A 26,576-nucleotide genomic window follows, 5' to 3' on the forward strand; every position below is an offset into this window, starting at 1 on the left:
ATCATACTTAATAGCAGGTCTGGCGTACCAGGTGCTTTCACTGGGTGTCTCTATGGGCCTAACAACATATCTTTGATCTCACATTAGCAAAGGCACTAGCCCTCGATTTCGGGCACTACGAGCTTCCAAACAGTTTCGTTCGTTTATCTAGGGTATGTAAATCTTCCAGTAACTAAACCAATGGATGCTAACAACTTGAATGGGGATCTCAGCATTGCCACTGTTATCGTCACATCCAGGTGCATTTACCGTGTCGTCGAACTTCCGGTGGTTTCAGGTCCTAGCCCGCTGACGATGAGCCCTCTCTCAAGTCAGCTAGTGCTATTTCTACCAGCTGTGGTCAATCCCATTTCGTCACGATTTGCTAGGTTACCCACCATAAATGTAATGATGATCACTCATCCTCGTTTATCATTAGACACGTGAATTTATCGTTATTTTTAACCTCATGGAAGCCGCGTGGCCATTGCATAGCAAGGTTTTAATGGGATTCTTAGCCTGGAATACTCAGCCTCAGAATGATGTGTTGTTCTCGAATGTCGGTAGTTGAACGCGGGGCGCAATGCCGATCTTAACCAACAGGTAGATTAAAGTTAGTAATAAGGTTGGCGTTAACCCACTATTCATCTGTCAAAACGATGTAGCATGGAGTTTCCTTTAGAGTAGTCTGAGCTTTTTCTATATCCTGACCACTTGACGTATGACTTAAAAAGGCAGTACTGAGTATCCTTCACTTGTGAGTTTCTGTATAGTCGTCATGCGCTTGATGTACAGATTCGTAGAGGGTCAAGAATGGTACGTAACAAACTCCATCGCATGAACTCATCGAGGTTGAAGTCTGGAACGTTGTTCGAGAATACGATGCTGCTGTTTCTACGTCATCATAAAAAGATACTTTAAGCACAAAGCTTAGCTTAACGGGGCAACATTGATGCCATCAGTACTGATGGATGTGTCTGGGAAAGTGGGTCAATTGAAACAACTGCCGACTATCGCATGAAAACACTGCCTTCTGATATTACTTTTAGTCCCTGTTAGACCAACTTGAGTTTAACTAGCTTTGAACTTGGACAGATTCTCCAGATCGACATTCAAGCCACGCAAAGTGACGCATTTCTATATCTAAATTTACATTCATCTCAATTCTGTACCAGGAAAAGTGTAGTATATAATCTGGGCTCTGCTCAACATCTTCTCGGCCTTTCTCATCATCAAATCACAACAACAACACAAACAAGCTCACTTCTCAAACCTATCAAAATGTATTTCTCTATTGCCTTTATCACCGCTATGGCTATGGGTGCCATTGCAAGCCCGATGCCTCAGTCCGACATTCCTCGTCCCAATGAGATCGCCCTTGAAGCACGTCTTTGGGGATCCGAGAACTGCGGATCTGGAGGAAACAGCCAGAACCATGGCCGATTGACTCTTCGCGGAAGAGACAACAACAAGTGCCACAAGTTTAACAAGAATGTCAAGTCGATCTACCAGTACGATGACGAGGATGACTGCGAACGTGAGTGGCATGATTGCGAATCGTCATTTGTTGACTTGGACTAACTTGAGCAGTGGTTCTTTTTGGCGACTCTGAGTGCAAGGTTCGCTTCAAGGGGCGTCTTCAAGATGATCAGTGCGTTCAGGCTCGCGGACTATTCCGCAGCTACAAGTTGGTTTGCAGAGATGACGACCGCAATGATCGCAACGACCACGATGATCACGATGACCACGATGACCACGATGACCACGATGACCACGATGACCGCGACGACCGCGATGACCACAGGGATGACTAATTTCTTGGTGGTGAACTCTGTTCGAAAGTGGAAAGAATCTCATGAGATTGCTCGAAACTTTCGGGAGACATACTGCAAGAGTTTCTAGGCGAGGATCTAGATACTGTTGTAAAATCCTCTGGATATCAGGCTTCTATTATTATTCTATCTAGCGTATTCGCAATTGAAAGCGCATTTTATTACGAGTTTAAAATATATAGAAGATGCAGTATTTATGACTGATAATGTGGCTTATAGAGCTTTGGAAAACTTCCATTCTTGTCGCTATCTAATGACGAAACTAAATGAAGAATGACTGCACCACTTTACTGAAGTCCATGTCAACAGAAGTAGAACGGTGGATCAAACCCGGACAGGAACTGGGTTTTGTAGACATCTGTCGTTTAGTGGGGCGACGGTGTGGTATACTGGGTCTGAGCATTCTAGGCCAGAGAACCTGTGAAAGAGAAAAGGAATATTGTGGCGGTATGAAAACATTATTCCGAAGTTGTGAAAACGCCGTATTCTTCGGAACAGCACAGGCGCCCTGCAGGAGGAAAAAGGTGCCTTTAAGTAGAAGGATAAGCAGGTCAGCCCTTCACTTAGCATCTTTCATTTTATTGTCTCTTGCTAAATAACAGACTGGCTTTCGTCTTGTAATATTATAAAACGTTGGTTTCCACCTCTACCTTGGAAAACTGCCTTTACAACTTGAGTTGAAGGGCTAAATTGCTCAGTAGTAACTTCTGTTGAACGTAACCGAGCATGTACGTGTCTGTCGCGAACTACCCGCTGAGTACGTCCTTCACTAAGCCGTATCCAAATGAATATCATATCATGTATCTTTGCAAATTCAGTCTTTCCTTGTGAGTATTCTCCACATGCCTAAGCGATCTCACAATCACTCAACATCTCCTTGGCCATTGGTCCTGTGGCAAACTACGGGGTGCCATCCAGAGACCGTTGCGGCTCCTGCTGCTTCTGAAGATGCTGACGCCAGTGAGAACTAAACAGGCACTTCATATGGACATTGGAGAGGAGGCGGAACCATGTTGGATGTTGGATACTAGGGGATCTGAAGGTGGTGATGGCGATAGTTAGGGTAGGATCGAGCAGATCGTTGTTATTTAAAGCTTTGTTAAGAGAATGTATCACTTGTGAGATCACTAGATAAAACGCAATAGGGTCTAGAGTTATATAAAGAAACTCAGGTCCCTCGAACAACAACCTAGTTCCGAGCTTGGATTTGTACTTTAAAACCCTGAGGCTTAACAAACCATCTATTGTTGGTCTCGAAATTCTGAATCTCTTTGGGAAACGTAAAGTCAAAGTCGCGAATGAGGCGAGGTATGAGTTTTGAAATCTCCAACATGGAGATGTGTCGCCCAATGCATGTTCTTGCACCCATGCCAAACTAGACGCAATCAGCAACTTGAATTCTATCCATGTAAAATAGTACTTACTGGCATCCAGTGGCGGTTCAACGTATCCAGTCTAACTTTATCGGTGTCCAGCCAGCGCTCGGGTCGGAATACCTCCGGATCAGGGCCGAAGACTGAGCTGTGGTGCTCTACCCAGCAGTTGACCCCAACAATTGTCTAATCGCAAGTATTAGCTCAGCCGGTCACACGTATTAGACATTTGTCTATGACTTACCCCTTCTGGGAAAAACTGTCCAGCAATAGTAGCACCACCTGCGGGGATAACCCGTTCTAACGGCTGACCAACAGCAGGATGCAACCTCAAAGCTTCCTTGATGACAGCTTGTAGATATTGCATCTCTTGTGTCTCCTTGAAGCTGAAGTGGCGAGGATGTACTGCTCGTGATTGATGATCTGCCACTTCTTCACGAAGTTTGTCTGCGACTTTGGGATTGGTCATGAGAAAATACATGATGGCTGAGAGGCTGATAGCAGTTGTATCGGATCCAGCCGTCATGTTAGACACACATCCACTCAGAACATACCAGTCATTGTACGTCAATGGGTCTTTGCGATGCCGAGCAACATACTTCGATAAGAAGTCCATGCGCTGATTATCTTCGTCTTCTAGGTCCAGATTCTTGGGCTTGGCCTGATGCTCTCTCATGAGCTTCTCGGTATACTTGACCACGTATTGGATTCCGGTGCCTGTGTTTCCGGCGAGGAAGTTGCGCAGATGGAATAGGAAAGGATGAAGCCAAGAATAAACACCGATAATGCTGGAATAAGCAAGAAACTCTTCCAAAGACTCCATGATCCCAGCTATGTCAACGCCCTGATCGAGGAACCCCAATCTTTTCGAGTACGTTATCATACCGATGACATCAAAGGCATAACATTGGAGCCATCTACCAAGGTCAACATGTGGTTGGACATTTGCAGACACTGGACCTCCAGTCATCTCTCGGAGTCGCTGATCAAACAGATCTGAACACTCGTCGACAGAGTCCTCGTACGAGACGAGGGCCGACATGGCGTGTGTGCTCTGATAGAGCCGACGCATCTGAGAGTGCTCTTTGATGTTCTGGTGGGAAAACATGTTCGGCTGATCACGTATCGGTGTGCCGAAAGCTCTGTAGAAGGAAGATTTGGCAAACTTGTCCGACTTCCCAACTCCGTAGATAATTTGAGCGGCCTCAGGGTGATCGAAGCTGTATCTGTTGGGACCATAACGGACGATAGGGCCGTGTCGGCGATGAAGTGAGATGTTGTCGCGTTCGAAATGGCCTTTGCGAACTCGGTTGATGTACCATAGATCAGTGAAACGTGCAACGGTAGGGCCTGGGATGTTCTTGAGAGGGGAAAAGAAGGCGTTGTAAATAGTTATGGCCGCCTTGTAGGTGGCGGCCAGAGCCAACAAAGCTAGTGGTAGGAGGAAAGTGAGGGCTGGCATGTTGGCTTTGATGTAAGATATAAGTTATTAATTGACATTGATTTCAGGAGGTATTTATACATAAAACGATAAGACACGAGTGTACTGGAATAGGAGCAATAATTGCCGGGGCATCGTGAATAGTAAAGTAATTGTGTTTGTTAATCCCTTCCTGAAATATCTTGACAGATGAGATTCGTGTGGAGACGGCAGTTCAGATATGCCCTTAACTCAGTCTCTCAAGAGCGAAAGTCCAGGATTATCGGCATGGTAAAGTTCCGGTGGGGCCGAGTGATCGGTCGGTAGATAAGTTATCCTACCGAAGTTCCGCTGACATAACTGTACCTTTCCCGTTAAAGACTAAGCCTTATATATATATTTCACTACTGATAGTATAGTAGAGAGGCAAGAGAGTATTGCAGCTCTTTCATGCGACGTATCAAAAAGACATTATTATTAGATGCTTTATTCTAGGATCGCGAGATCAAAGATAACAGTACCTTAGTAAAAATCAAAGAAGTCAAAAAACATACAACAGCGGGGATTCGCTGGTCGTCACCGACCCAACTACTAATCCGCCGGTTAGTGGCTTGACTATGGGAGAGCGGACGGGATCCCGTATTTTCCACTACCTTTGGTCGTATGTGCTAGACAATTTATTTTCATAGCTTATATACGTAGCTAGATATTTGCCTGAACACACCGCGACTGAACGATCTGACGGACTACAGACATCAAATGATCACACTCATTATTGCCCAAACAGCAAGACCTAAGTAACTGACATCGACGTATATCTTGAAAGAGCAATAATATGATTATGCTTTCAAGTCGTTACCCACTACATAAGACGGTAATTAAGTTTCATCTATTAACAACTCTACACATGTATAGAAGCTGGTTAAGCTGATTACAATTCCGTTTCAGCTTCAAGAATAATTTATGAAGGTCACGTGCTCACATGGTGCGGGTCTCACTCACAGCAATGTCGTTGGCCGATTTCAGATGACAATTTACAATCCTGGCAATAATCACTCAGCCTTGTCAGCATTACCCGTAGACAGATTGTTGGGCAATCTAATGGCTTTGAATCAGCCATGGAGCAATCTCAATCCCTTGTTCCGCACTCTATTCTCAATAGAGTTACTGGGAGGTCCAAGACAGATGCTGTGGTAGAGCTTGAAACGGCAGTTGCCCAGTTCCAGGCCCGGCTTCAGGACGATGAGAGAATCAGGCTGCAGAGCCTGAAAACAACCCCGCATGATATTCAGGGCGTCATCGTCTTCACAGCTGAGCTTGACCGCTCTGATCCAACGCGGAGAGGCAAGAGTGTTGCGACGAGGCTGTCGTCGTTTCTTCAAACGATCCAGCAATTTTTTCCAGCAATAGATGCTTTCGTGTCTTCAAACCCAGAACTGGCAGCTTTGATTTGGGGGTCTGTCAGATTGACCTTTCTGGTAACATATTAGATATCTAACTAATTGGATAGATGCTAATGAACTGTTGTCTAGATACTTAGTAATTTCCTCTCATATTTTGAGTCTTTCGTGGAACTTCTGCATGGCTTTAGTGGCCTCTATTCCAGATTCTCCGAATATCAAACATTGTTCAAAACCTCTACTGAACTACGAGACTCGATATGTCGATTCAATACAGCTATCATCACGTCCTGCGAGAAGATTGTTGCCTTGGCACACCGACCAAGTACGTGTACTCAAGAGTGTTTTGCAATTTCGAGGCCGATCTGACATCTTTATAGAAATGTCTCAAATTGCGAAGGCTTTAACAAGCTCGTTCCAATCAGAGATGCGGCCGTACATTGATGCCGTCAAAGAGAAGGCAGAAGATGTCCAGCGTGACATTGAACTTGTAAAAGCAAAGACCGACCGTCATGAGCAGAAGGTGCAAAAAAGGGAACGAGAAGAGGCGTCTGAAAATCGAAGCCTGGTAGTTTCAAGCCTGTCTAAGAACTGGAAGCAGTTGAGTAAAGTCAGGAAAGACTTCAGGAAAGCATCCACTGGTATGTTATAATCCCGGCTCTGACCACCGTGTCTCTCAATCTTGGTGGCTAACGGTATGTTGCAGGACGAAAGCAACGGCAATCTCTCGATGGATTGAGCAATTATAATCGATACATCACAAATCTGAACAGTGCTCGGAACAAACGCCATTTACAGACTGCGTTTTGGATTTTTGAGACACAGGAGTTCAAAGACTGGTATGCTCTGAAAGATGCACCTGTTTTGCACATCACAGGCAAGAGTGAGTTCAGTGTGTTGAACTGATCAAGAGGTTATCTAACCGACATGGATTTTAGTTGGATCTGGAAAAACCATCCTATCGTGAGTTCTGGGCACTTGCCATCACGCCAATCGTACTAACTCCTCAGATCTCGCGTCATAGAATTTATCAATGACAAGCAAAGTGAATCCGAAGTCGTCTCTTTCTTCTTCTCCCGCTTCGATGACTTTGCGAGTCTCGACTGTGATACTATACTCCGGTCACTGGTCTCTCAACTCGTCTCACGCCCCTCCCTAACCAAGATCATTGAAAGAGAGAATTTATACAATGACTTAGAGTTGGCGAGAGACCAATGCTATTCCCGTGAATCATTGAAGAAACTATTTCAACGTTCGATAGGACTGATCGAAAAGTGGTTCATAGTCCTGGACGGCATCGACGAGTGTAACGCAGAGGAGCGACGGGGGCTGTTTGAGTTCTTATCAGATCTTGTCGCACACAAAGACACATCTGGAAAAGTCAAATTACTGCTATCCTGCAGGGAGACGCTCAATCACGACATCAGAAAGTGGTTTCCCTCACCGTTACATGTTGTAACAGGGTCAACGAAAACTAGTCAAGACATATTGACATATGCTGAAGATATACTCCGCGCCAAGCTCTCGAAGGGCGAACTCGTCCTCGGCGACATCGACCTTGCTGAAGAGATTCTCCAGTCAATTTCAATAAAAGAACAGGGAATGTATGGTTCTACTCTTTCCTTGGTTTACTTGCATCTTTTTCTTATCATACATATTATAGGTTCCTATGGGTGTTTCTTTCTATTGAGGACATTTGCAGTCGAAAAAGTGATGCGGACATTGCACAAGCACTCGAAACATTACCTTCTGAGCTTAATGTTACCCTTGATCGGGCACTTGAACGAATATCCCGCCACAATAATGCAGAAATTGCCAAAGCTATTTTTCGCTGGACAGCAGTCGTGCGCGAACCATTGAAGATTGACCAATTGCGGGAAGCACTGTCGATAAAAATTGGGGCCAAAGTGATTGACCCCCAATCTCAGATCAATGGCATCGAAAGACTCACTCAGTGGTGTGAGAATCTTGTGCGTATTGAAGAAGAAGACGATACTGTTCGTTTCAGCCATCATTCAATTCTTAACTATTTATCCCAAATGGATTCTGGACTATGGAAAGAATTTCACATCGACTACCAACAGTCAGATCATCATGTCGGCCAAGTTTGTCTGACTTATCTGAATCTTAAAAGTCCTTCCACGGCACTCCAGCGTGCCAGACACGGAAGTTCTAATGATCCATTCCAACCACCAACAATCAATTTCCCCATGACAGCAATTGCCCGGCAAGCCATGAAGGAAGTCGCCACAAGCGGCGTTGGGGCAAGGGCTGGCAAGCTAATGGACGGTGCTATTCAATTGAGAGAAATGGCCCATTCGTCTCGATTCTCTAACACCCAGGCGGTGATAGACGTCGAATACCCATTGACGTCCCATTTCCCATTCCTTCAGTACGCGGACACATACTGGCAGAGTCATATTCGATTCTTGACTTCGGAATCGCAATGTTTTCCACTTCTTGTAGGTATGGTAGAAGGCAGCCTTCTTGCCCACAAAATGCCTTGGATGGACAAGAAGTGGCGTTCTTCCACGGCCAAAGAGGTGATAAGTCTTTATGAATTCGACTTCGACCGTCAGGCTTCGCCATTCTACGCTGTCATCTATGCAAATACCATCGGAAGCCACGACTTGCTATGTCAAGCTACTGCAATTATTGAACAACAAAACGTTACGGACGATGAGCTGACTGTACCATGGCTTTCGTTCTTGGTAGAAGAAGGACATCTTGAATGCCCTAGAAACTGCGTTGCAGAGGCCCAGAAACATGCTGGTCATGATTATGTCATCAACTGTATAACACAATACATAGCTGATGGTATCCCGGAATGGCCGGCTCTTGTTAGAAGCCCTGGAACGTCTTGTGAATGTTCGACTTATTTCAAAAAAAGTGGTATCTATGAAGATCTACGTTTCGTTCTTGTTGATGGGTACAGAAGGAGTTCACATCCCTTACTCCAAATATTCTCCGGGGCGTTTTGGGGTAGCCTTACAAAAGAAGGGCTAGAGATGCTTAGCCAAGAGTTCAACCTCACAGAGCTCGATCTGTTGAGGGCCAGGACCATCTCTGGAAAGAGCATACTTGATTGCCAGGCCGAGAAGGCAGAATGTCTCAAGCCAGGTTATGATTCTCACAAACCACATCAGCTACTTCTTGACATACTTGACCGTGAGGACGTTGTAGCACATGCGCAAGAAATAGGGTTTGGACTTGATGAACTGCGAGACTTACTAACAAATGGACTACGGTGGGCATATCGAAAAACAAACGACGAGATGGGAAAGCATTTATCGAAAATTGTTCAGAACCTAACTCTTTCTGAAACAGATCGAATAACATTCAACGTTTGCATCTTTGACATCGCAGAGCAGACAATAAGGGAAAAAACAAAACGACAAATCATGGAGTTTGTGGCTGAGGCATCAGTAATATTTTACCTGCAGTCCGCAAATCGCCTGGCACGTTTCCCTGAGGAAAGTGTTTGCGTCAGCTTTGAGCAAGCACTAAAAGCTACAAATTGGATACTGGCAAAAACTTTGGCAGATAAGCTACCACGGTTGTTGGCGAATACCATCTCGAATCAACGCGCGGGTATATTGTTTGCGATTTTGACTTGTCGTCGGTGCAAAGTGAAGGAGGATCATAGTGTCAGTATCTCGAACTGGCGACTGACTCTTTGTCAACCTCATCGTGAACAAGCCAGGGAATCATCACGCTCAGGAGTCAAAGCGGTCGAGGATTGCGAAAGTGAATACATTGACCTTCTCAAGCGTCTCGGAACAGAGGGTAGTTTAGTCAGTTACCTGGATTATTCGTAACCGGAGGACTGATTGTGCCGGTTGATTTTCATATCGGAAACTCATTGTAATAAACCTATAATAGCTGGACATATCGACGTTGTTGAGACTTTGATCGTAGATGATAACGAATAGTTAGCAAATGTTTATGTGACATACGTTCAAATTAGTTTTCATTATGCTCACGTTGACATTGGCAAAACGCAGTAGATCAGAAATCTATAGTTAGCCAGTATCTTTCGCTTATTTTGGAAAATACTAGATCTTCAGATGCTAGTTTGGCAATCATTCGTGCGAACAACTGCGTGTCCACCTCTCAGCTTTAGGTTTATGATAAGTATGTAAGGCGGCGGTAAAGTCTAGCGTCTCTATAGTTTGGGAGTCAGTTGATTACCTTTACCCCTCAATATTCACTTCATTCTCAACTTATGTCACTAGAATCCTTTGTCGCTGGGCTGGTCAATATCAAGTTGGATCTTCCACTGCAGGCAGAATGATTCGATAGAAGGTATCAATGTCTCAAAGGGAGCCTGAAAACCAAGATTGTTACTTAGAAGCTTCACGTAAGTCAACTGTCTGTGTTGTACTATAGATAAATATAGCAGAGCGGCGAGCCACCTAGGGTTTTTAGTGCGTTACCAATGTTAATATCAACGGCATCTCAGACGATTTTAATCTCGCGCAACACAACATCCTGCTCTTCCGATTCGATATGAGCAATTCCGATTCTCCTAAATACCCGCGGGGGTTCCTCACAGTCAACAGCTTCAAGAAGCAACTTGACGACAGAACTGGGTTGGCCTTCAGGCCACATGGGATACCCATATCCCACTTGTTCAGCACCGTGCTCAAACTTGACAATATCAATAAACCAGACAGAAAGCTCTGGTGGTAGACTGTCCTTTGGATCACGGTCCATAGATATCTGCTTTATAACATAAAAGCCGAAGCTTTCACTGAGACGTGTCTTTTGATCCGGCGTGATCTTACCCAGGGGGCCCTTGAGAGTGATAGAACCTTTTATGCCGTTCCATACGTGGGTATCATCTATTGCAACAAGCGAAGTAGGCCACGAACTTGCGCGGCCTCCACCTTTGTTAGCCATAGAATATCCGATTGCGCACCCAGGCTTCGATGCCCATGTCCAAGATGGGTACGAGTTGCTGGACTGCAGGGAAGCGCATGTTGACACAGTTTGAACTCGCCATAGGAGACTGCGGAGGAAATGTTCACCTTTCCAAATGCCCATAAAGAAATCACATTGAAACATCGGCCCCATTACATTTGCTAGACCAAGGATTGCAGGAATACGGTCCGACTCTTTCGTGAGATTTCTTGTCGTGTAATCGGCTACCAGAGTCTCCCATTCCGCATAAGCAGCGAGTCGGTCTTCCTCTGCCCAGGACTTTCCTTTCTCGGTCCCATGGTCTTGTTGCTCAGATTGAGAAAGAGTGACGTTGACTTTGAAGGGTCTCTGTAGATGCTCTTTCATTCGACGAGAGCGATACGGCTCATCAGAGTCTCTTCCAGGATGTTCATAGTGGCCCATGGAATCCGGAGACGAATCTACAGCAAATTTTGACAGGCATTCCCACTGAACGTGGCCATGATTGAACCATAGGATTCGAGTGCTGAGCATCTGCTCCTGGAAAGTCCAGCCTCTGGAGTGAATAGGTCCTCGAAGGGGTAGCTCAAGCACTCCATAACGGGTTTCTTTCACAGGTGGCTGTATTGCGGGCACCAACCATCGCGCGTCCGGAGCAAGCCCCTCCGTAGGGGGTATAGGAAATGGCAGAACGTATTGCTGTCTGAGAGAATGCGGCGTGAAAAGTCCGTCGTCACAGTCGGTTCCGGACAAGGTGGATATTGTAAGCATAGCATTTGCGTAAACATCACCCATCCTTGCTGCCTCGAATGCCCAGTCATCAGTGTCGTCCTGCACAATGCAAAGGCTGTCCACCCAAAGGTAGTCTATTTCGAGGCCTCGGGTTGCCAGCACGGCATCCCTGATTGTCTTGGGAAGCGTTGTTAAAGGAATGACATGTTTATGGTTGGCTAAGTTGGCCTTCGTTGTTGTGATGCAACGTGACTTCCCCCAGCAGTATGATAGGGCGCAGTATGTCCCCCTTTTCACTCTGCTCGTTTCGATGAGCTTGATCTCTGGGTTGTGTAATGTGCCGCCGGTCACGTCCAGAACGCGAGTTGGTAGAATAGGGTCTGTCAAATCGTGCAATCGTCGACAGTCGATATGTGACTCTCTGCAACGCTTCAACCAGGTTTTACTTAATGACAGGGCTCGGAGAGATCCAGTCCCATCAACTTGATCCTCGCTGTTGTCGGGGGAGTAGTTGAGAAACTCCTCTGTTTTACGTTGTTAGCTTGAATACAAACATACATCATAATTTGGCATCTCACCTTCTAGGAGGCTGATCTTTAGGCTTGAAACTCTATCACCTTGCCGTACCTGCAGACGTGATTCGCTAAATGTTTTGTAGACGCGTAAAATGATGGTAGTATCTTCAGAATCAGTACCTGGAGAGGTGTTTCCCTTATTACCCTCAGTAGAGGTGCTCGCGTCGAGCGCATCGAGCAGCAGGCCACAAAATGGACAGCCATCATGAGACGTTCTCTCCAATTCCTGCAAAGTAGGTGCATGTCGAAGATCAGAAGATGTTGATAAGTTCAGTTTGGTAATGACATCGTTACAAAGCACGCAATAAGATTTTGGTATTTCTAAAGGGTTTCTTGCCCGCGCTTTTTCTGAGAGAATCCGAAAGAATATGGACAAAGAAGCCTGATACCGTGAATGAGCATCGCAGCTACCTTGCTGGCTCCAGGCTGTCCTAAATTCATCTGTCTCGACAATCGAGCGAAAAACATCTCGGCAACTAGAAAGAGTGATGCTGTCACTTTGTTCGGCTGTAGGTAAAGGCAAAATCTTGTTGGACAGACAGAAAGAAAGTAAGGTCTTGGCTTCTCCAAGGTACAAATTGCTTGTCTTGGTTTTTGCGGTGTCATTGGCGCCAAATGTGCTGTTCTCCATTTCTGTCGAAAAAGATGCGCCAGCGTTCTCAAGAATCTCGACCATGTCGAACCGGCGGCTTAGAAACGCAACATCAAGAGGGGACCAATATCCGTCTTCGTCAAGTGGCATATTAACATTGGCACCAGCTGCAACAAGATGTTGCACCTTGGCCACGTCCCTTTCAATGGTGGCCATCCTTAATAGGGAGATACCGCCGCATCTGTGATATTGGTGTGGTTCGCCACTATACGATTGTTTAGCAACAACAACGGCCCTGTCCTCGGTCTTCTTGTCCAGGTTGGCACCGCGTTCGATGATCCATGGGACTCTATCGGTCCATCCCTGAGTAAGCGTGTTGATTCCTTGGTCAATAGCTTCGTGGAGTACGGTGCGGCCAGAAGCGTTCAGCTGGTCAATATCTGCGCCATGATCTAGCAAGATTTGAGCCACGTCGAACTGTCTCTCAAAGAGAGCACGGTGAATTGGTGTATTAAAATGTGACCAGGGGTCAGTACACATGGGTGCCACGCAGCCAAAATTGGGGGGCGGAAAGACAAGCTCATCTTCTGTCCAAGATGTACTGGGATCCCAACCTTGAGATAAGGCTAGGGACACTGATTCGAGATTGAACGCCGGGGCGTCTTCGTCTGGATACGAAGCAGATCCACCTGGCTTCCATTTCTGGAATTTGAATTGGGTGGTACTTGGTTTGGTACGCCGTCGTTGTTTGGCTTTGGGAGTTGTTGAATTTGCATTATTTCTTTTCCGTGAGCCGCGCATGTTGTCGTGATGCTTTGGTAGTCTGTTATTTCGAACAGGACTGGCAAATCAAAGCAACTATTGATGAGGGTGAATAGAACGGTAACGGGCGTAATAGTAATAGAGGGAAGGCTCTGAGTGTCTCAGTGAGAATAAGAACTGGACTATCCGATGAGTATATAGGGAGATCAGGCTGGGGGCGAGGCATGAGGCACGATCTACTGAATCTGCCTTGTCTCACGATGAACGTATTGACCAATGGTAAATGGAAGAATAGTGGATCGTGGCTGTGTCATCGGAAATCAGGCTGTGGCTTGCTTTTGCTGATATTGCCCTTACTACTGTATATTTTCTCTATTCATCTAGTTCTTTTCAGTTAGTAGGACTACCTTTTTACTCTTCCAAGCCTCATCTTGATATATTCTATTTATTCCTGTTACAGTTCTATGAGATATGGTCTGTGGGTAGGTATCTTGAGGTGAATAACCAAGCCTCCTGCTTACGTGGGACACCGGCTATTGCCTAATTAGGCCCCCAGTCCTTTGCGGCACAGTAGCGTTGAAATATGTGACCATGTCTCAACATTATTCCCAGTGTCATCAACACCGAAAAACCCAAATATGCTACTCAACGAACTAGATGCGCCCCTAGATGACGTTGTTGTAGTTGACAAATTGCACATCGCCGACTACAACGAGGCTAACATCCTTCCCCAGGACGAGACTACCTTGAAGCGTCTCCTCAAATGGCTCAGTCCTACCAAGTATGCAGGTGATGGAAGCGAACTCAAGAAGCACGCTACCTCACATCTAAAGGGCACCAGCCAATGGCTTATTGAATCATCCATCTTCGAACAGTGGCACCGCGGCAATAGTCATGGAATTTTGTGGATTCGAGGAGTGCCCGGCACGGGCAAATCTGTCCTCGCAGCGAAGCTTATCGATCATCTGATTTCAGAAGAGTACCCTGTACTATACTTCTTCTCCCGTTATACCATCCAGTCCAATCATCGTCCCGAAGCGGCCCTTCGTGACTGGATTGCTCAAATCTTGCCATTTAACCCACCACTACAACTTGCGTTGAAGAATTTGACATCTGGAGACATCAACATAGGCTCGGTGGACAACCTCTCAATGACAGAGCTATGGCACCTTCTTCAGCTTGCCTTGAAAACTATTCCCAAGGCCTATTGCGTGGTAGATGCCCTCGATGAAATGGACCACGCGTTCATGGAGCACTTCTTGCAAGTACTTGATCAGCTGGGTAACATACACCCGGACAGAGTAAAACTCATTATTACAAGCCGTCCCATCGCGACGATTGAGAAGATCGTGAGAAATTTAAGACTTCTGGACATTCGTCTTGGTAAGGACAAAGTGGAACCGGATATTGTCAAGTATCTCCATCATCGAATGGATCACATGTCTCTCGCCCCGGAAATTCGCGATGCCATTATACGTGAACTGCCCAGGAAGGCCAATGGCCTGTTTCTCTACGCCAAGTTCGCTATGGACGCTATATCTGAACTGGAAACCATGACAGTAGAGACGGTGACAAAAGCTCTCGGCGATGCACCTATCGATCTATCTGCGATGTACAGAAATCTTCTACAAGAGCACATGGGACGTACGGATCTGCCTGAGGGACTCTGTCTTTTTGTTTTACAACTTGTCACGCATGCCACCAGACCTCTACGTCTTCTCGAGATAGCCGACTGTGTCAAAGTCACCAGACCACAGATGGGTGAAGACACTGGGATCTTGAAAAGCCTCATACGGACGTCTTGCGGGCCTTTGCTAGAAATTCTTCCAGACGAGACTGTTCGAGTTGTCCATCATTCCCTGACGGAGTATCTTTTTGGACTGACTCGATCATCGTCTGAAAAAGAAATCCCGCTATTTGAACCAGGTCCTATGCACAACCTCATTGCACTGACTTGTTTGTCTTATCTTCGAGCAGGCTCTTTGGACACTTTGAATGTTGATGGCAAGTATGTCTGGTTTAACCTTCGTCACAAAGAATACCAATTACCGTCATTCTTGATGTACGCAGCAAATAATTGGCACGTTCACGCCAAGAAGTCGTCGTCTGAGGGCTTCTCGCAATATGAAGCGAACAGCGGTATTGCTTCACTGTTGATGACATCAAGTTATCCGAAAAGGCTCGTTATGTTGGGCAATAATGTCAAGGAAGGCGGTGAAAGAGACTTGGATGAATTATTAAGATGCCATGATATCGCAACGGAAGCGGAAGCATTGCTTTTTGCCATTCATTTGGATTTGACCAGCTTTGTCAAGTATTTCCTGAGTCAAAACAACGGAGATGCAGCGAAGTACCCCGGAGTTCGAGGAATTGAGTCCCCGTTGCACATGGCCATAAGGAAGGGGAATCTGAACATTGTTAGTCGACTCATCACGAAGGGAGCCAATACGAATCACCACAACAGACGAGGCGAAACACCACTCCATGTGGCACTTGGAGGCACCAAACCAAAGGTTTGCATATGTCCTGCCATAATTGAACACCTTCTGGAAGTTGGGGCGGATCCTTGGAAGGATAAAGGGAAGGATATGGAATCTTCTTGGCCTAATCAACAAGTTCCATACCCTCCGATCAAAAAGGCATTCGCTGGTGGTGATGAAACAATATCTAAGTTGTTCCTGCCATACATTAAGTCTAAGGTACTGGCCCAACAAGCTTTAGGCTGGGTCATCAACGGGTCTCAGAAGGCCGAGGTCCTGCATATGATACTGGATCTCGGGCTCGTGGATATCAACTGCCGTACGGAAGGCCAGACGCCGCTGTTCAAAGCCTGTACAGAACTTGATCCAAAAGCTATTTCGGTACTTCTTGAAGCTGGTGCAGACCCTACCGTACTTCAAGACAAATACAACAGTCAGACTCACAGACGTTTTTCTGCTGTTGAAGGAGAGGGACGTGGTTTGTTCCACGCCTTGGCTGCACCGTACCGGTATCTTGACAAAACCGATGGAGAGATTCCAGTCAAAAGAATCAAAGAGTGTTTTGAACTAGTTCTCACTGCTGGTGCTGATGGTGGGTAGTGTTTTTACAATATTCATTTTCAGTGAAAGAGAAAGCTAACCAAACAACAGTGAATCAAGCTGATTGTCACAAAGTAACACCGTTACACCTCGCTAGGACCCCTTGTATCACTAGACTCCTTCTTGAGGCCGGGGCGAATCCCCTCGCCATGAACGAGAACGGATCAACGCCGCTTCATGTCGCATACAGCATTGATGTGATAGAGGTGCTCCTGACCAAGACAGATATCAACACTAGGAATCTCAAAGGGGAAACCGTTCTACTCAGCACTTTCTTTGACGACGATCGTCATGATCGACCGAATGCGAAGACAGCACCGGAAAAGGCCCTCAGACTTCTGCATTTAGGTGCCGATCCCAATATGACCGACGATAATGGCGATAGCATCTTGCATCATCTAGCCAGCAGGGGTGAGATGGATAGACCTAGCGAAAGACTTCTGTTGGAACGTTTGGTTCAGAGTGGTGTAGATGCGAATATCCGCAACAACGAAGGACAAACAGCAATGTACAAGATTGAGTTCAATAAATTGTCCAGAGTCTGGAGCGGAATGGCCAATGTAGAGGTTATGCTTGAGCTGACTGACATTGATATAAACACAGTGGACAAGGACGGGAGTACGTTTCTCTTTCGTGTCATGGGAAATCGAGAAATCGCGACACGTGTTCGGTACAAAGTGGATGGCTTCTTGACAACAATGGCAAAAGCCGGGGCACGGTTTGACGTTATTGACGGGCAAGGCCAAACACTGCTGCATGCTGCAATGAGACACTACTGCGGCAGTGACCAGATTCTGGAATTCCTGGTTGGGCAAGGTGTTGATCCGAAACAGACTGACAATGAAGGAAACACAATCTGGCATGTTCTGGTTCCTCGTTTTGATTCTACAACGCAGTCAGTAAACCTATTTCGCAAACTTACGGTCTTGGGTGTAGATGTACGGAAACCGAACAACTATGGAAGGCTTCCATTGCACCTTTCCTGTGAGCACTACCGGCGCTGTCTTGGGGACAGAATACATCCAAGGACAAAATTCGGAACTACCTTGTTTGACTACATGCTAGAGCAAGGCCACGAGGATATCAACAGGGCAGATAATGGTGGAGTATTGCCGCTTCATCTCGTTTCGACTTTCTCCACAAATCTCACGAGAATGTTCCTTGACGCTGGGGCAAACATTACCCAGGACACCCACGAGGGACTAAACGTGTTTCATCTCGCCGCTCGATTCCGCCAAAGCAACACAATAGGTCTTCTTCTTGATTGGTGTAGGGCAAGGATGAGCACGGGAAAGGTTCTCGAAATAGTCAACGCGAAAGACAAACGAGGTCGGAATCCGCTATACTACGCTTGTGTCTCGGGTCACTACCAGTCAGTGGAGCTTCTCATTAAAGCCGGCGCGGTGATTGACCTGGAGCCATATGAGGGGTCGGCTATACAGGGCTGCGTTGATTTTCAACTGGAGTCCGAGGACTGGGTGGAAAGGTGCAATTCTGCATTTGATGCCGTGCACTTTAGTGATAAAACACAGCCCAGAATGGAGAAACGCTGGCATTTACATAAATATGCCAGTAGCGGCTCTCAACATGACGATCGAATCGAGGAAATTCTTGATCTTCTCATGGAAAGCACGGCTCCGGCGAGCTGGCGAGAGATTGACCGCGCTATCGTCATAGCCGCGGACCGAAAACATGATTACACAGTCGAGTCTCTCTTACGAGTAAGGAAGTCTTTAGGTATAGAAGCACCATTATCGTGCATGGCTGAGGTGCAACCATGCTTGGAAAGAAGGGCATCACTCCTGGTAAGCGTCGCAAACGTCGAAAGCGTTGCAAAGCCCTACGAGCCAGCGAGCAAGTTCTATGACCAGATAAAATTCATGATCAAAGAGAGACTATACCACGCCATCCCTTCTTACATCGAAGACTACTCGCCCAAGCCTAAGATTAGTGAGATATATAAAGTTTCTCTCGAGCTTGTTCACTCTGGTCACGCAAACCTTCTCGACTCTTTGCTTACATCAGACCTCGTTTCAGACTTGGAGGAATCCAGCCATTCTACTAAGAATGGATCAAGGAGGGAATCCCGTGAGGGAATCGAATCGCTGCTGGTTTCTGCTTGCCAGTCGGAACCGCCAAATCTGCCCGCCATCAAGGTGCTTGCCAATAAAGGAGCAAAACCGGACATGTTTTCAAGACCAGGCTGTATAAGTGCTCTTCATGCTATCGTCAAAACTAGTGATAACATCTGGTGGCAAACGGCGCAGGCTCTTCCACATATACTTGAACAATCGATAGATTTAGAGGTTCGGGATTGGAAGGGGCTCACACCTTTGAACGCCATTCTAGAGGAAAAAGACCAACATTCCTTCAGATTTCAAGCCACCGAAATGCTTTTGCAAGCAGGTGCGGATCCCTCGAGTGTTGACAATGAAGGCAAGTCCTGCCTTGCGCGAGCTGTGGGCGACGAGCCACTCTTCAAACTGCTTCTTAGTCATGGAGCAGACGTTGGCCCGGCCGCGCTGTCTGCTGCTATCCTCGCCAAGGATGTGAACATGTTGGAGATGATGTTGGCCGGTGGCGCAGATCCAAATGCTCGAAATGTGGGTGACGTGAAAGCAAGCCGAAGCGTACTAGGCGGGACCTGCGAGATGGTAGATCCAAGGGATGACACGGAACTGTATCCTCTCGATCTATTGATCAAGAGCATGGGCTTCGGAAATCACGACGCAGTTTCTGAACGTATGATGGAGCTTCTTTTTGAGTACGGTGCAGATCCAAACAGTCGCTATCCGAAAACAACTATAGCGCACCGAAGTCTCGAAACGAAAAGTCCCGACATGGGATGTGTGATGCCTCGACCTCGAACCTATTTTAAGAGGAACTGCTATACCGTTGATATCGTTCAACACCCACTATTAGACTTAGATCTCAGGGACGGAGATGGTGTCACAATACTTCAAGGCGCTTATAAAGCGGGCGATCTCAAAGCAGCACAACTTCTTATTGACAGAGGCTCCAATATATATGCGCAGGACAAACATGGCAGCAACATTTTACATTTGTCACCGAAAAGCATTGGTGAGACTAATGAACACCAAGCCCAATGGGATTTCCTCAAGTATTTGGTTACTCTAGGTCCAGAGCTTTTGCATCAATTTGATGCGCTCGGTAATACTCCACTTCACTCCGCGATCCTACGACGGAAGTCCTGGGGACAAGTACAGGATTCTGAGGAAACGATCGAGTTATTCATGTCTAAAGGAGCAGATGTTTGCGCTAAAAATATGCACGGAGACACTCCTCTTCATCTTCTCTTAGAACAAGACTGGAATGTGACCGTGAGTGACAACAACACGGTTTTGGATGAATCCACTAAGAAATTGGTAAACTTGTTCTTGTCAAGGGGTGCAGATATTAACGCCCGCAATAAGGCGGGTGAGACACCGGTATTTTCCTACTTTCGCCAAGGTAATATACGAGTTGTCTTTCAACACGACAACGACTGGCGCGAAACATTCAAAAGTCACCGCGCTCGTATGGACTGGAGTGAGGCTCTCGAACACAAGACCAATGTGGAACAAGAGCCGAATATTTTGGCATTATTGGATGAATTTGGTGTAGATTGGACCTCTGTTGATAACGACTGGCAGTCCCTATTACATGTTGTGGCAGCGAACGGTGGACAGATGTTTGATTCAAACAAAAGGGAATGGATGCTTCAAATAAGGAAGCAAAGGTTCCAGTTCTTGATGGGGAAGGGACTAGATGCTTCAGCAGAGAATGTTATGCATAGGACGGCTCTAGATTTTGCAGCTGCAAACAAAGCAGAGAACATTCTAGCTTTGTTTAACGTTAGTTAACTAATACAAGTGCTTCTGTTTTGTTAAAATCTTGTTTGGAAACATGGCCGTAGCTCCCACTAACAATGAGGGGTCATAATCATAATGATACGTTAGAACAGTCTTCCACAGAAGCTGGCGATAGACTCCATAGATGATCTTTAGTGCCACTATTCTCATACTGAACGACATGGGCACCATCGGCTGTCAGCATGCGGTCAACGCCAACAACCTTGCGGCTATTTTTATTCCACATCAAGAAAAGACCATCTCCCTTTGACTCAACCCTCCATAAATGATCCTCAGTGCCATTGTCCTCGAATTGTTGGAGTTTTGCGCTGTTAGCTGTTGATGCTCCTTCAACGGCTAGCAGGAGCCCGCTGTTCAAGTTTTTAAGCTTCCACCATCCACCAGCGCTTGGAAGAAACTCCCAAAGCAGATCCCGGGAGTCGCTACTTTCGGACTGTTGTATTTTGGCTCTATTGGCGGTAGATTTATTCTCCACGCCCATGAGCTTGCCGCTGTTCTCGTTGCGGATGTGGAAAATGGCCTGTGTCCAAATTTGAAGCTCTGACAGTCCCCAGCCGACACCTGATCCAGCATTAGGCGCAACAACGCGAATTTGAGAAGTTGATATGCCAGGGAAGGCTATCTCAGTTTCAACATTTGAGGTAGTTGGCATTGGACCGCGAACCTGTCCAGGGATAGTCACCCAAGTATTACCTCTCTTATACTGAAGGTCATACGCTGATGGAAGGCGCACACCGTCGCCATCGTCATAAAAGAATAGTCGAACATTGCACACGAGTTGAGCTCTGCGTAGATCAACTCCGAAGTAGTCTGATGGATTCGGACTCTTGTATGAAGTCCAGCGACTGTTCTGTGGGATTCCAGTTCGCCATACGATGCCATCGATAGCTCTCATAGGGTGATCATAAGGTGAGGTATACGAAGCGAAAGCAGTGGTGAGCTGAGGGAATCTCTGACTGTTGGCTGCGATATTGACGGAAAAAGCAGCGGTAGGCTGTAGTTAAGCACCGACGTGAACCTTGAGAGATCCGATCGTGTCGCGCCTATTAGAAAGCTCCCCATCAACGAAAACCTGCAAACCTTTGCCTCGGTTGTAGTATGAACCGGTTTTATCCCAAAGAATCGTGATGGAATGACCGTGATAAGCTACGTTCTCAACGGCAAAGTGATCCCAGGATACAGGAGCCAGGGGATTGACGATGATCGTATCGTCAGGCTGTGCTCGGAGACCTATAAGACCGGCTAGGACATTGTCGATGAACGTAGAGTGATTGTAGTCTTCGCTGTGGTTCTCGCCATCATAGATCCATTCATCTGTGTCAGGATGGTGTGCCTCGGCAACATAGGGTTTGCCATTTCTGTACTGTGTCTTGGCGTACCATTGAATCATGTCAAAATAATCAGAGGAAGTAACGTATCTCTGTGCAGGATAGTCGTTCAGAACATTCTCAACTGCGGTCAGAGTTTGTGCGGTAGCAAACGGCCACGATGGACCATCCCAGCGACAGCAATTCTCCGCTTCATGCATGAACCACTTGCTTCGTCGCTCAATTGTTGTTGGACCATACTTGGCCGAGAATCCCTGTGAATCTTTGAGCTGGGAAAATGCAACGAGCCCAGTGTCGTCACTGGGCATGTTGAACGTCCAGGGAAGATACCCCATGATTTCTCTGGTGCTCAGCAATTTGCCAGAAGGGTTGTTGTCACGAGCACGATGCTTGTAGAATTCGTCGTTGCCATCCCAAAGAAGCTTTTGTAGGGAGGTTCGGAGACTCTCAGAACGTTTTCGGTATTCATCCTCCAACTTTGTGTCACCCCGTAGAGCAGAAATTTGCGATATCACCCACGCATCACCATACTGATAAGCATTAATCGTGGGTCGAAAGCCAGCTCCTCCATGATACGGATCACTGGACTCGTATGAAGCAGCCGTATACTCTGTAGCATCCCAAACGGGAACCTGCCAGTACAAGCCCAGAGACTCATCGTAGTGACTGTCCCAACCTCGATATTGTTTGACAAGGTTCTCGAGTTGGCCAACGATAAACTCGCGGTCACCCGTAACGAGGTAATGCTTCCATAATGCGCTAGCGGCCCAGAAGCTGTACTCGTGGGCCCAGTCAGAGGTATCTTTGTTGACATCCTCCTTCATCGGCTTAGGGAACTGCCCGGGACCCGAGAGCCAATAATTGGCAACATCCTGCCCGTATTTGGTGTGGCGTAGCCATCGCCCTTCCGTGATGTGGTGTCCTGCGGCAGCTACAATGCCGCCATAGGGCGCTCCATAGCTGACAGGGCTTAGGAACTCGCTAGCCATGTAACCATACTGAGCTCCAGTGTAGACAAGATGCTCCTTGTAGGTCTGCCAGCGGTAGTAGTAGACCTCTTGTATTGCTTTATCAGGGACTTCAAGCATAGGAATATTTTCCTTGAACCAGTTCTGGTCCTCCAAGTCCTTTAGAAGGACATCAGAGTTAAGAAATCTGGTCGCTGCCGCAGACGACATGGATGCGAAAAGTAGAAGAGGAAGGGAACGCATAACGAACAGCATGACTAACATTGGGGGACTGATAATGTGTGAATAGGGAGTCTATGAAATCTTCCCTCTGCTTTGAATCAATTGGTTTTCGTATTCCAAAGAGAGTTCGCAACTGCGCCGTTAGTCTAACTTTATCTAGCATTGAAAAATGTGAACTTCCGAGAAGATACAGTTGCATGAAGTTCCACTTTGCCGGTTAGATAAGATAGAGATTATCGAATGTAGCAAAATACGACACAGCGCTTACTTTCTTGCCTTTTTATTATACTCCTGCCTACAACGGTGACTATACGAGGTTTTGCGTCGAGATTGGCCCTGTACAATGCCTCTTTAGTATTTAACCGTCTCATTTAACCTCGCACGTTCTTATTGATAGGATAGAAATATATATTTCTTCCATGTAGCTTGGAGGCGTAAGAAATTTAGTAGAAGACTAAACTGGGACTATGCAATTTCACCATGTACTGCTACTTTTCATGCTCTGCTTTGACAAGGCAAAAGAGAATGTGATTTGGTGACTGCACAATGCAGAAAGTGGCGCGGTACAAGGTTAGTAATCTATAGGTCTGGAAAAACAACAAATCGTGACTTTTTGTTCCGGCCTCACCTCAACCACTGTAGCATTCGTATAATCTACGTCAAGCTGTAGACTCCTAAACCCGTTTGTCTCATGTTCGTCTCCACAGTCAAGGTATCTATGGCAGCTGTGTGTTTTGGCGTCCCTTTGGTCAAGTCCCATGAACGGAAGACGACTATAAAAAGGTGACGTTGTGCTCTCTTCCGTCTCAATGCATCTTCACTCATCAGTTCCCTCACATTCATCTCCTACAAAAGCCACAAACATAAACAAAAGCTCAAGAAGAAGTCTATTCAACCACCATCATGCATTTCAAACTCCTCTCCATCATGGCCCTTGCTGGCTTCGCTGCTGCAGCTCCTAGCTCTCCTCAAGCCTTCAAGGACCTCCCCGACGGTCCTTACAAAGGTGTCAACAACGCTGACGGTTCCTCCACGGTGACAAACCTGGAGACTGGGCAGTCTTTCGACTTCAAAGCTCCTGCTCCTGCTCCTGCAAAGCGATCTATTGAGAAGCGGTTCACGGATTGCTGGGGCTATGAGCTTGACCACAGCGGTGTTGACGAGGCCGTCACCTCGCTGAAGAATTGGGCTGGTACCGGCCAAGACTGGTCCAGTCAGGGGACCCCGAGCTACTTCGGTTACAACGCCCGAGGAGTCTACGTCTATTACTGTATCAATGCTCCCAACAGCGCCGGCAATATCGACGTTCAAGACATTAACTACGCTCTTGGCCAGATGGATGCCGTGTGCAAGCGATATGAGGCTAGCTACTTCCGTTGGGAGGGTAGCGTCGAGATCATTGGCAAGGCCCGCTCTGGTACTGCCGTCTGCCGAGGCTAAGTCAGTATGAGTGTTGAGAGTCGCGACAATGGGTATAAGTGTAGGAAGTGGGAGTTTGCATGTTGCAGGCTGCCTTGTTATTCTTTTCACTATCTGTCTCTCACCTCGGTGGAAACCTTAGTTTTTCAGCTATATACTTTTGAATGAGAATTATATTTATACTATGGTTTTTTTTTTTTGGAAATGTGATACTGTATTACATAGCTTATATTACTAGACGATGTAAATACTAGGATTTTTACGGCATCCTTCTTAGATACTAACTTTGAGCTTGCCGTCACTAAGAAATTGGATCCATTCCAGTCACTAGTGTCGGTGTGGCTCAGTTGGTTAGAGCGTTGGTCTCATATCGCGATTAATTCGTCAAGTATGACTTGGTTAAACACCAGGGTAATCCAAAGGTCGAGAGTTCGAGCCTCTCCACCGACATTTACTTTTGTCAAGTTCATTTAATTCTCTTTTTGCCTTGTAACATTGATAGATGACCGTAACTTATTTTGTTGTTGTACTATAGAACCGCTGATGCCATGCTATCAATATTGATTCAATACCGTAGTCAACAACCCTCCTTGTCAGTAAGCGAGATTGCGATTGAAGACTTCGCGTTTAGTCGCCAGCTCAGAAGCTTGACCTTGCCAGTTGAAACAATTCGAGTATTAATAGAAGAAGAATTGATCAGCGATTAATCTCAACTTTCCAGGGTGATAACTTGATGTCAGGGCAATAGTGGATCAACTTTCTCCACGAAAGGATCTCAGGATCGCACTCCAGCAAGCACAACCCAAATCCTTCGAGGCGGTGCCGTTGCAGAAACACCCTGAGAAGGAAGATAGGAACTTCGTTGTCGAAATGAAAATTGGATCCGTTAAGTATGATGATAATGCGATATAAAAGTAAATAATTGATCAGTAGAATCTGGATTTTCGATTCAACAACTTTCAAGCTTCAAACCTTTTTCCATCACCGGCAACAACTTACCATCATGCGTTTCTCTATTGCCACCTCTATCGCTGTCCTCGCGACAGTTTCCAACGTCTCAGCATGGCACTGTAAGACAATACCATCATCAGCAATGATTAGAATCTTCATGCTAATCCTCTCAGTAACTGCCTACAGCAACGTTGAGAATTGTGACCCCAACGGCGAGACAGAATACCAGATTCTCGAGGGCAACCAGGGTAACTGTTACACTTTCGGCTGGAGTATGCCCGGCGTCAGCTGTGGCCACTACGTCAACGGTGGTGCCAGCAACAAGGGTTGCAAGGGCTTGTTCACAGCTATCGCCATGTACGCACATGAGAACACTGAATGTTTTTTCTACGCTCGGGATGATTGTGATGGAAACCCTACTATTAGGGGATCCAACACTTGTATCAACAACCGAGAGTTACTTGAGACATCTGCGACTGATCGATTCAGGTCTTTTAAATGTGTGGGTAATTATGAACACTGGGGTGCAGAAAAATGCTAATACCTGACGACAGGCTAACACTGAATAAGTCACTGGGCATTGAAGTCAGGAGCTGGCAGGGTTTCTTCAAGTATCTACATGGACAGCGATTTTATTCAACATAAGAAGAGTCAAATATTGTTCACGATATTTTATCACAGATCTACCTCCACGAATGCCGACCGTGTCATGTTGTTGCAAGTTTTATAATATTATAAGTTTGAAAGGTATCATCTATGGCAACAAATACTAAGCATCTCCCCGATTGCCATCTGAACAAAACAGACGATTCGCTCAATTATCGCATCGTAGTTCTCATTATAAAATCCCAAACTCCAATGACCCGTCATGCATCTTCATCAATGCCTTTCGAATTAATTTTCCACCATAAGATCGAAACCCGAGAACAGTGTCCTAGTTCTTCTCATAGGATGATCGTGCACTCGATGAGGTCGAGTACACAGTCTTTGCTGTAGCAGTACAAGGAGAAAGTGCGCTTGGGGCAGGGTAGTAGACGTTGACAGCAGCGTTGACAGATCGGTGGTGTTCCTTGGCGTGCTTGACGATAGCAGACCAGACCTTCTGAGCGTTGTTCTTGGTGGACTCCATTGTGATGTTGGGTTGAAGTGGTAAGGTAGTAGTATAGATT

General features: G+C 46.3%; 8 protein-coding genes and 1 non-coding gene across 9 annotated transcripts; 6 read left to right on the top strand and 3 right to left on the bottom strand.

The window, feature by feature from the left end:
* Positions 1 to 1,041: 1,041 nt before the first annotated feature.
* Positions 1,042 to 1,966, top strand: EDB82DRAFT_356808 (uncharacterized protein; the record flags this gene model as incomplete). The annotated part of the gene is made up of 2 exons (XM_025725878.2): positions 1,042 to 1,516; positions 1,570 to 1,966. Coding segments are annotated over 2 exons (699 nt in total), but the record flags the coding sequence as incomplete, so codon positions are not given.
* Positions 1,967 to 2,874: 908 nt separating this feature from the next.
* On the bottom strand, positions 2,875 to 4,934 carry EDB82DRAFT_518421 (cytochrome P450). Its single transcript, XM_025725879.2, has 3 exons — positions 3,429 to 4,934; positions 3,236 to 3,370; positions 2,875 to 3,186 (listed from the first exon to the last, which is right to left on the bottom strand). Exons 1-3 carry the CDS (start codon positions 4,644 to 4,646, stop codon positions 3,001 to 3,003), a joined length of 1,539 nt encoding a protein of 512 aa, XP_025594434.1. The 5' UTR covers positions 4,647 to 4,934; the 3' UTR covers positions 2,875 to 3,000.
* A 721-nt stretch (positions 4,935 to 5,655) lies between these two features.
* EDB82DRAFT_518425 (uncharacterized protein) lies at positions 5,656 to 9,964 on the top strand. Its single transcript, XM_025725880.2, has 7 exons — positions 5,656 to 6,082; positions 6,137 to 6,329; positions 6,385 to 6,645; positions 6,711 to 6,887; positions 6,943 to 6,967; positions 7,015 to 7,608; positions 7,668 to 9,964. The coding sequence occupies exons 1-7, from the start codon at positions 5,723 to 5,725 to the stop codon at positions 9,820 to 9,822; spliced, it is 3,765 nt and encodes a 1,254-aa protein (XP_025594435.1). The 5' UTR covers positions 5,656 to 5,722; the 3' UTR covers positions 9,823 to 9,964.
* A 354-nt stretch (positions 9,965 to 10,318) lies between these two features.
* EDB82DRAFT_518428 (heterokaryon incompatibility protein-domain-containing protein) lies at positions 10,319 to 13,748 on the bottom strand. Its single transcript, XM_025725881.2, has 2 exons — positions 12,217 to 13,748; positions 10,319 to 12,162 (listed from the first exon to the last, which is right to left on the bottom strand). Exons 1-2 carry the CDS (start codon positions 13,604 to 13,606, stop codon positions 10,463 to 10,465), a joined length of 3,090 nt encoding a protein of 1,029 aa, XP_025594436.1. The 5' UTR covers positions 13,607 to 13,748; the 3' UTR covers positions 10,319 to 10,462.
* Positions 13,749 to 14,196: 448 nt separating this feature from the next.
* EDB82DRAFT_469371 (ankyrin repeat-containing domain protein) lies at positions 14,197 to 20,535 on the top strand. Its single transcript, XM_025725882.2, has 2 exons — positions 14,197 to 16,639; positions 16,699 to 20,535. The coding sequence occupies exons 1-2, from the start codon at positions 14,206 to 14,208 to the stop codon at positions 20,508 to 20,510; spliced, it is 6,246 nt and encodes a 2,081-aa protein (XP_025594437.1). The 5' UTR covers positions 14,197 to 14,205; the 3' UTR covers positions 20,511 to 20,535.
* A 54-nt stretch (positions 20,536 to 20,589) lies between these two features.
* Positions 20,590 to 23,058, bottom strand: EDB82DRAFT_548885 (Six-hairpin glycosidase-like protein; the record flags this gene model as incomplete). Its single annotated transcript, XM_065609531.1, has 2 exons — positions 20,590 to 21,482; positions 21,528 to 23,058. 2 exons carry the CDS (start codon positions 23,056 to 23,058, stop codon positions 20,590 to 20,592), a joined length of 2,424 nt encoding a protein of 807 aa, XP_065463625.1.
* An 882-nt stretch (positions 23,059 to 23,940) lies between these two features.
* Positions 23,941 to 24,477, top strand: EDB82DRAFT_580825 (uncharacterized protein; the record flags this gene model as incomplete). Its single annotated transcript, XM_025725884.2, has 1 exon — positions 23,941 to 24,477. One exon carries the CDS (start codon positions 23,941 to 23,943, stop codon positions 24,475 to 24,477), a length of 537 nt encoding a protein of 178 aa, XP_025594439.2.
* Positions 24,478 to 24,788: 311 nt separating this feature from the next.
* On the top strand, positions 24,789 to 24,906 carry EDB82DRAFT_t270. Its single transcript has one exon. It is a non-coding gene; the product is annotated as a tRNA-Met (tRNA).
* A 553-nt stretch (positions 24,907 to 25,459) lies between these two features.
* On the top strand, positions 25,460 to 25,976 carry EDB82DRAFT_531065 (uncharacterized protein; the record flags this gene model as incomplete). The annotated part of the gene is made up of 3 exons (XM_025725885.1): positions 25,460 to 25,526; positions 25,581 to 25,909; positions 25,962 to 25,976. The coding sequence occupies 3 exons, from the start codon at positions 25,460 to 25,462 to the stop codon at positions 25,974 to 25,976; spliced, it is 411 nt and encodes a 136-aa protein (XP_025594440.1).
* Between the last annotated feature and the right edge of the window lie 600 nt (positions 25,977 to 26,576).

Source organism: Fusarium venenatum, assembly GCF_020744135.1.
Source record: "Fusarium venenatum strain MPI-CAGE-CH-0201 chromosome Unknown EDB82scaffold_4, whole genome shotgun sequence".
NCBI lineage: Eukaryota > Fungi > Ascomycota > Sordariomycetes > Hypocreales > Nectriaceae > Fusarium > Fusarium venenatum.

What these genes read in the sequence shown, in the direction of transcription:
- EDB82DRAFT_518421 (XM_025725879.2), bottom strand. Translation starts at nt 4,646, where the DNA reads ATGCCAGCCCTCACTTTCCTCCTACCACTAGCTTTGTTGGCTCTGGCC. An exon ending in GACAGTTTTTCCCAGAAGGG is followed by an intron (nt 3,371 to 3,428) that starts GTAAGTCATAGA and finishes ACTTGCGATTAG; the next exon opens with ACAATTGTTGGGGTCAACTG. An exon ending in TGAACCGCCACTGGATGCCA is followed by an intron (nt 3,187 to 3,235) that starts GTAAGTACTATT and finishes GATTGCGTCTAG; the next exon opens with TTTGGCATGGGTGCAAGAAC.
- EDB82DRAFT_518425 (XM_025725880.2), top strand. Translation starts at nt 5,723, where the DNA reads ATGGAGCAATCTCAATCCCTTGTTCCGCACTCTATTCTCAATAGAGTT. An exon ending in TCTGGAAAAACCATCCTATC is followed by an intron (nt 6,968 to 7,014) that starts GTGAGTTCTGGG and finishes CTAACTCCTCAG; the next exon opens with ATCTCGCGTCATAGAATTTA. An exon ending in TCAATAAAAGAACAGGGAAT is followed by an intron (nt 7,609 to 7,667) that starts GTATGGTTCTAC and finishes TACATATTATAG; the next exon opens with GTTCCTATGGGTGTTTCTTT.
- EDB82DRAFT_518428 (XM_025725881.2), bottom strand. Translation starts at nt 13,606, where the DNA reads ATGCGCGGCTCACGGAAAAGAAATAATGCAAATTCAACAACTCCCAAA. An exon ending in AAAGATCAGCCTCCTAGAAG is followed by an intron (nt 12,163 to 12,216) that starts GTGAGATGCCAA and finishes AACGTAAAACAG; the next exon opens with AGGAGTTTCTCAACTACTCC.
- EDB82DRAFT_469371 (XM_025725882.2), top strand. Translation starts at nt 14,206, where the DNA reads ATGCTACTCAACGAACTAGATGCGCCCCTAGATGACGTTGTTGTAGTT. An exon ending in TCTCACTGCTGGTGCTGATG is followed by an intron (nt 16,640 to 16,698) that starts GTGGGTAGTGTT and finishes ACCAAACAACAG; the next exon opens with TGAATCAAGCTGATTGTCAC.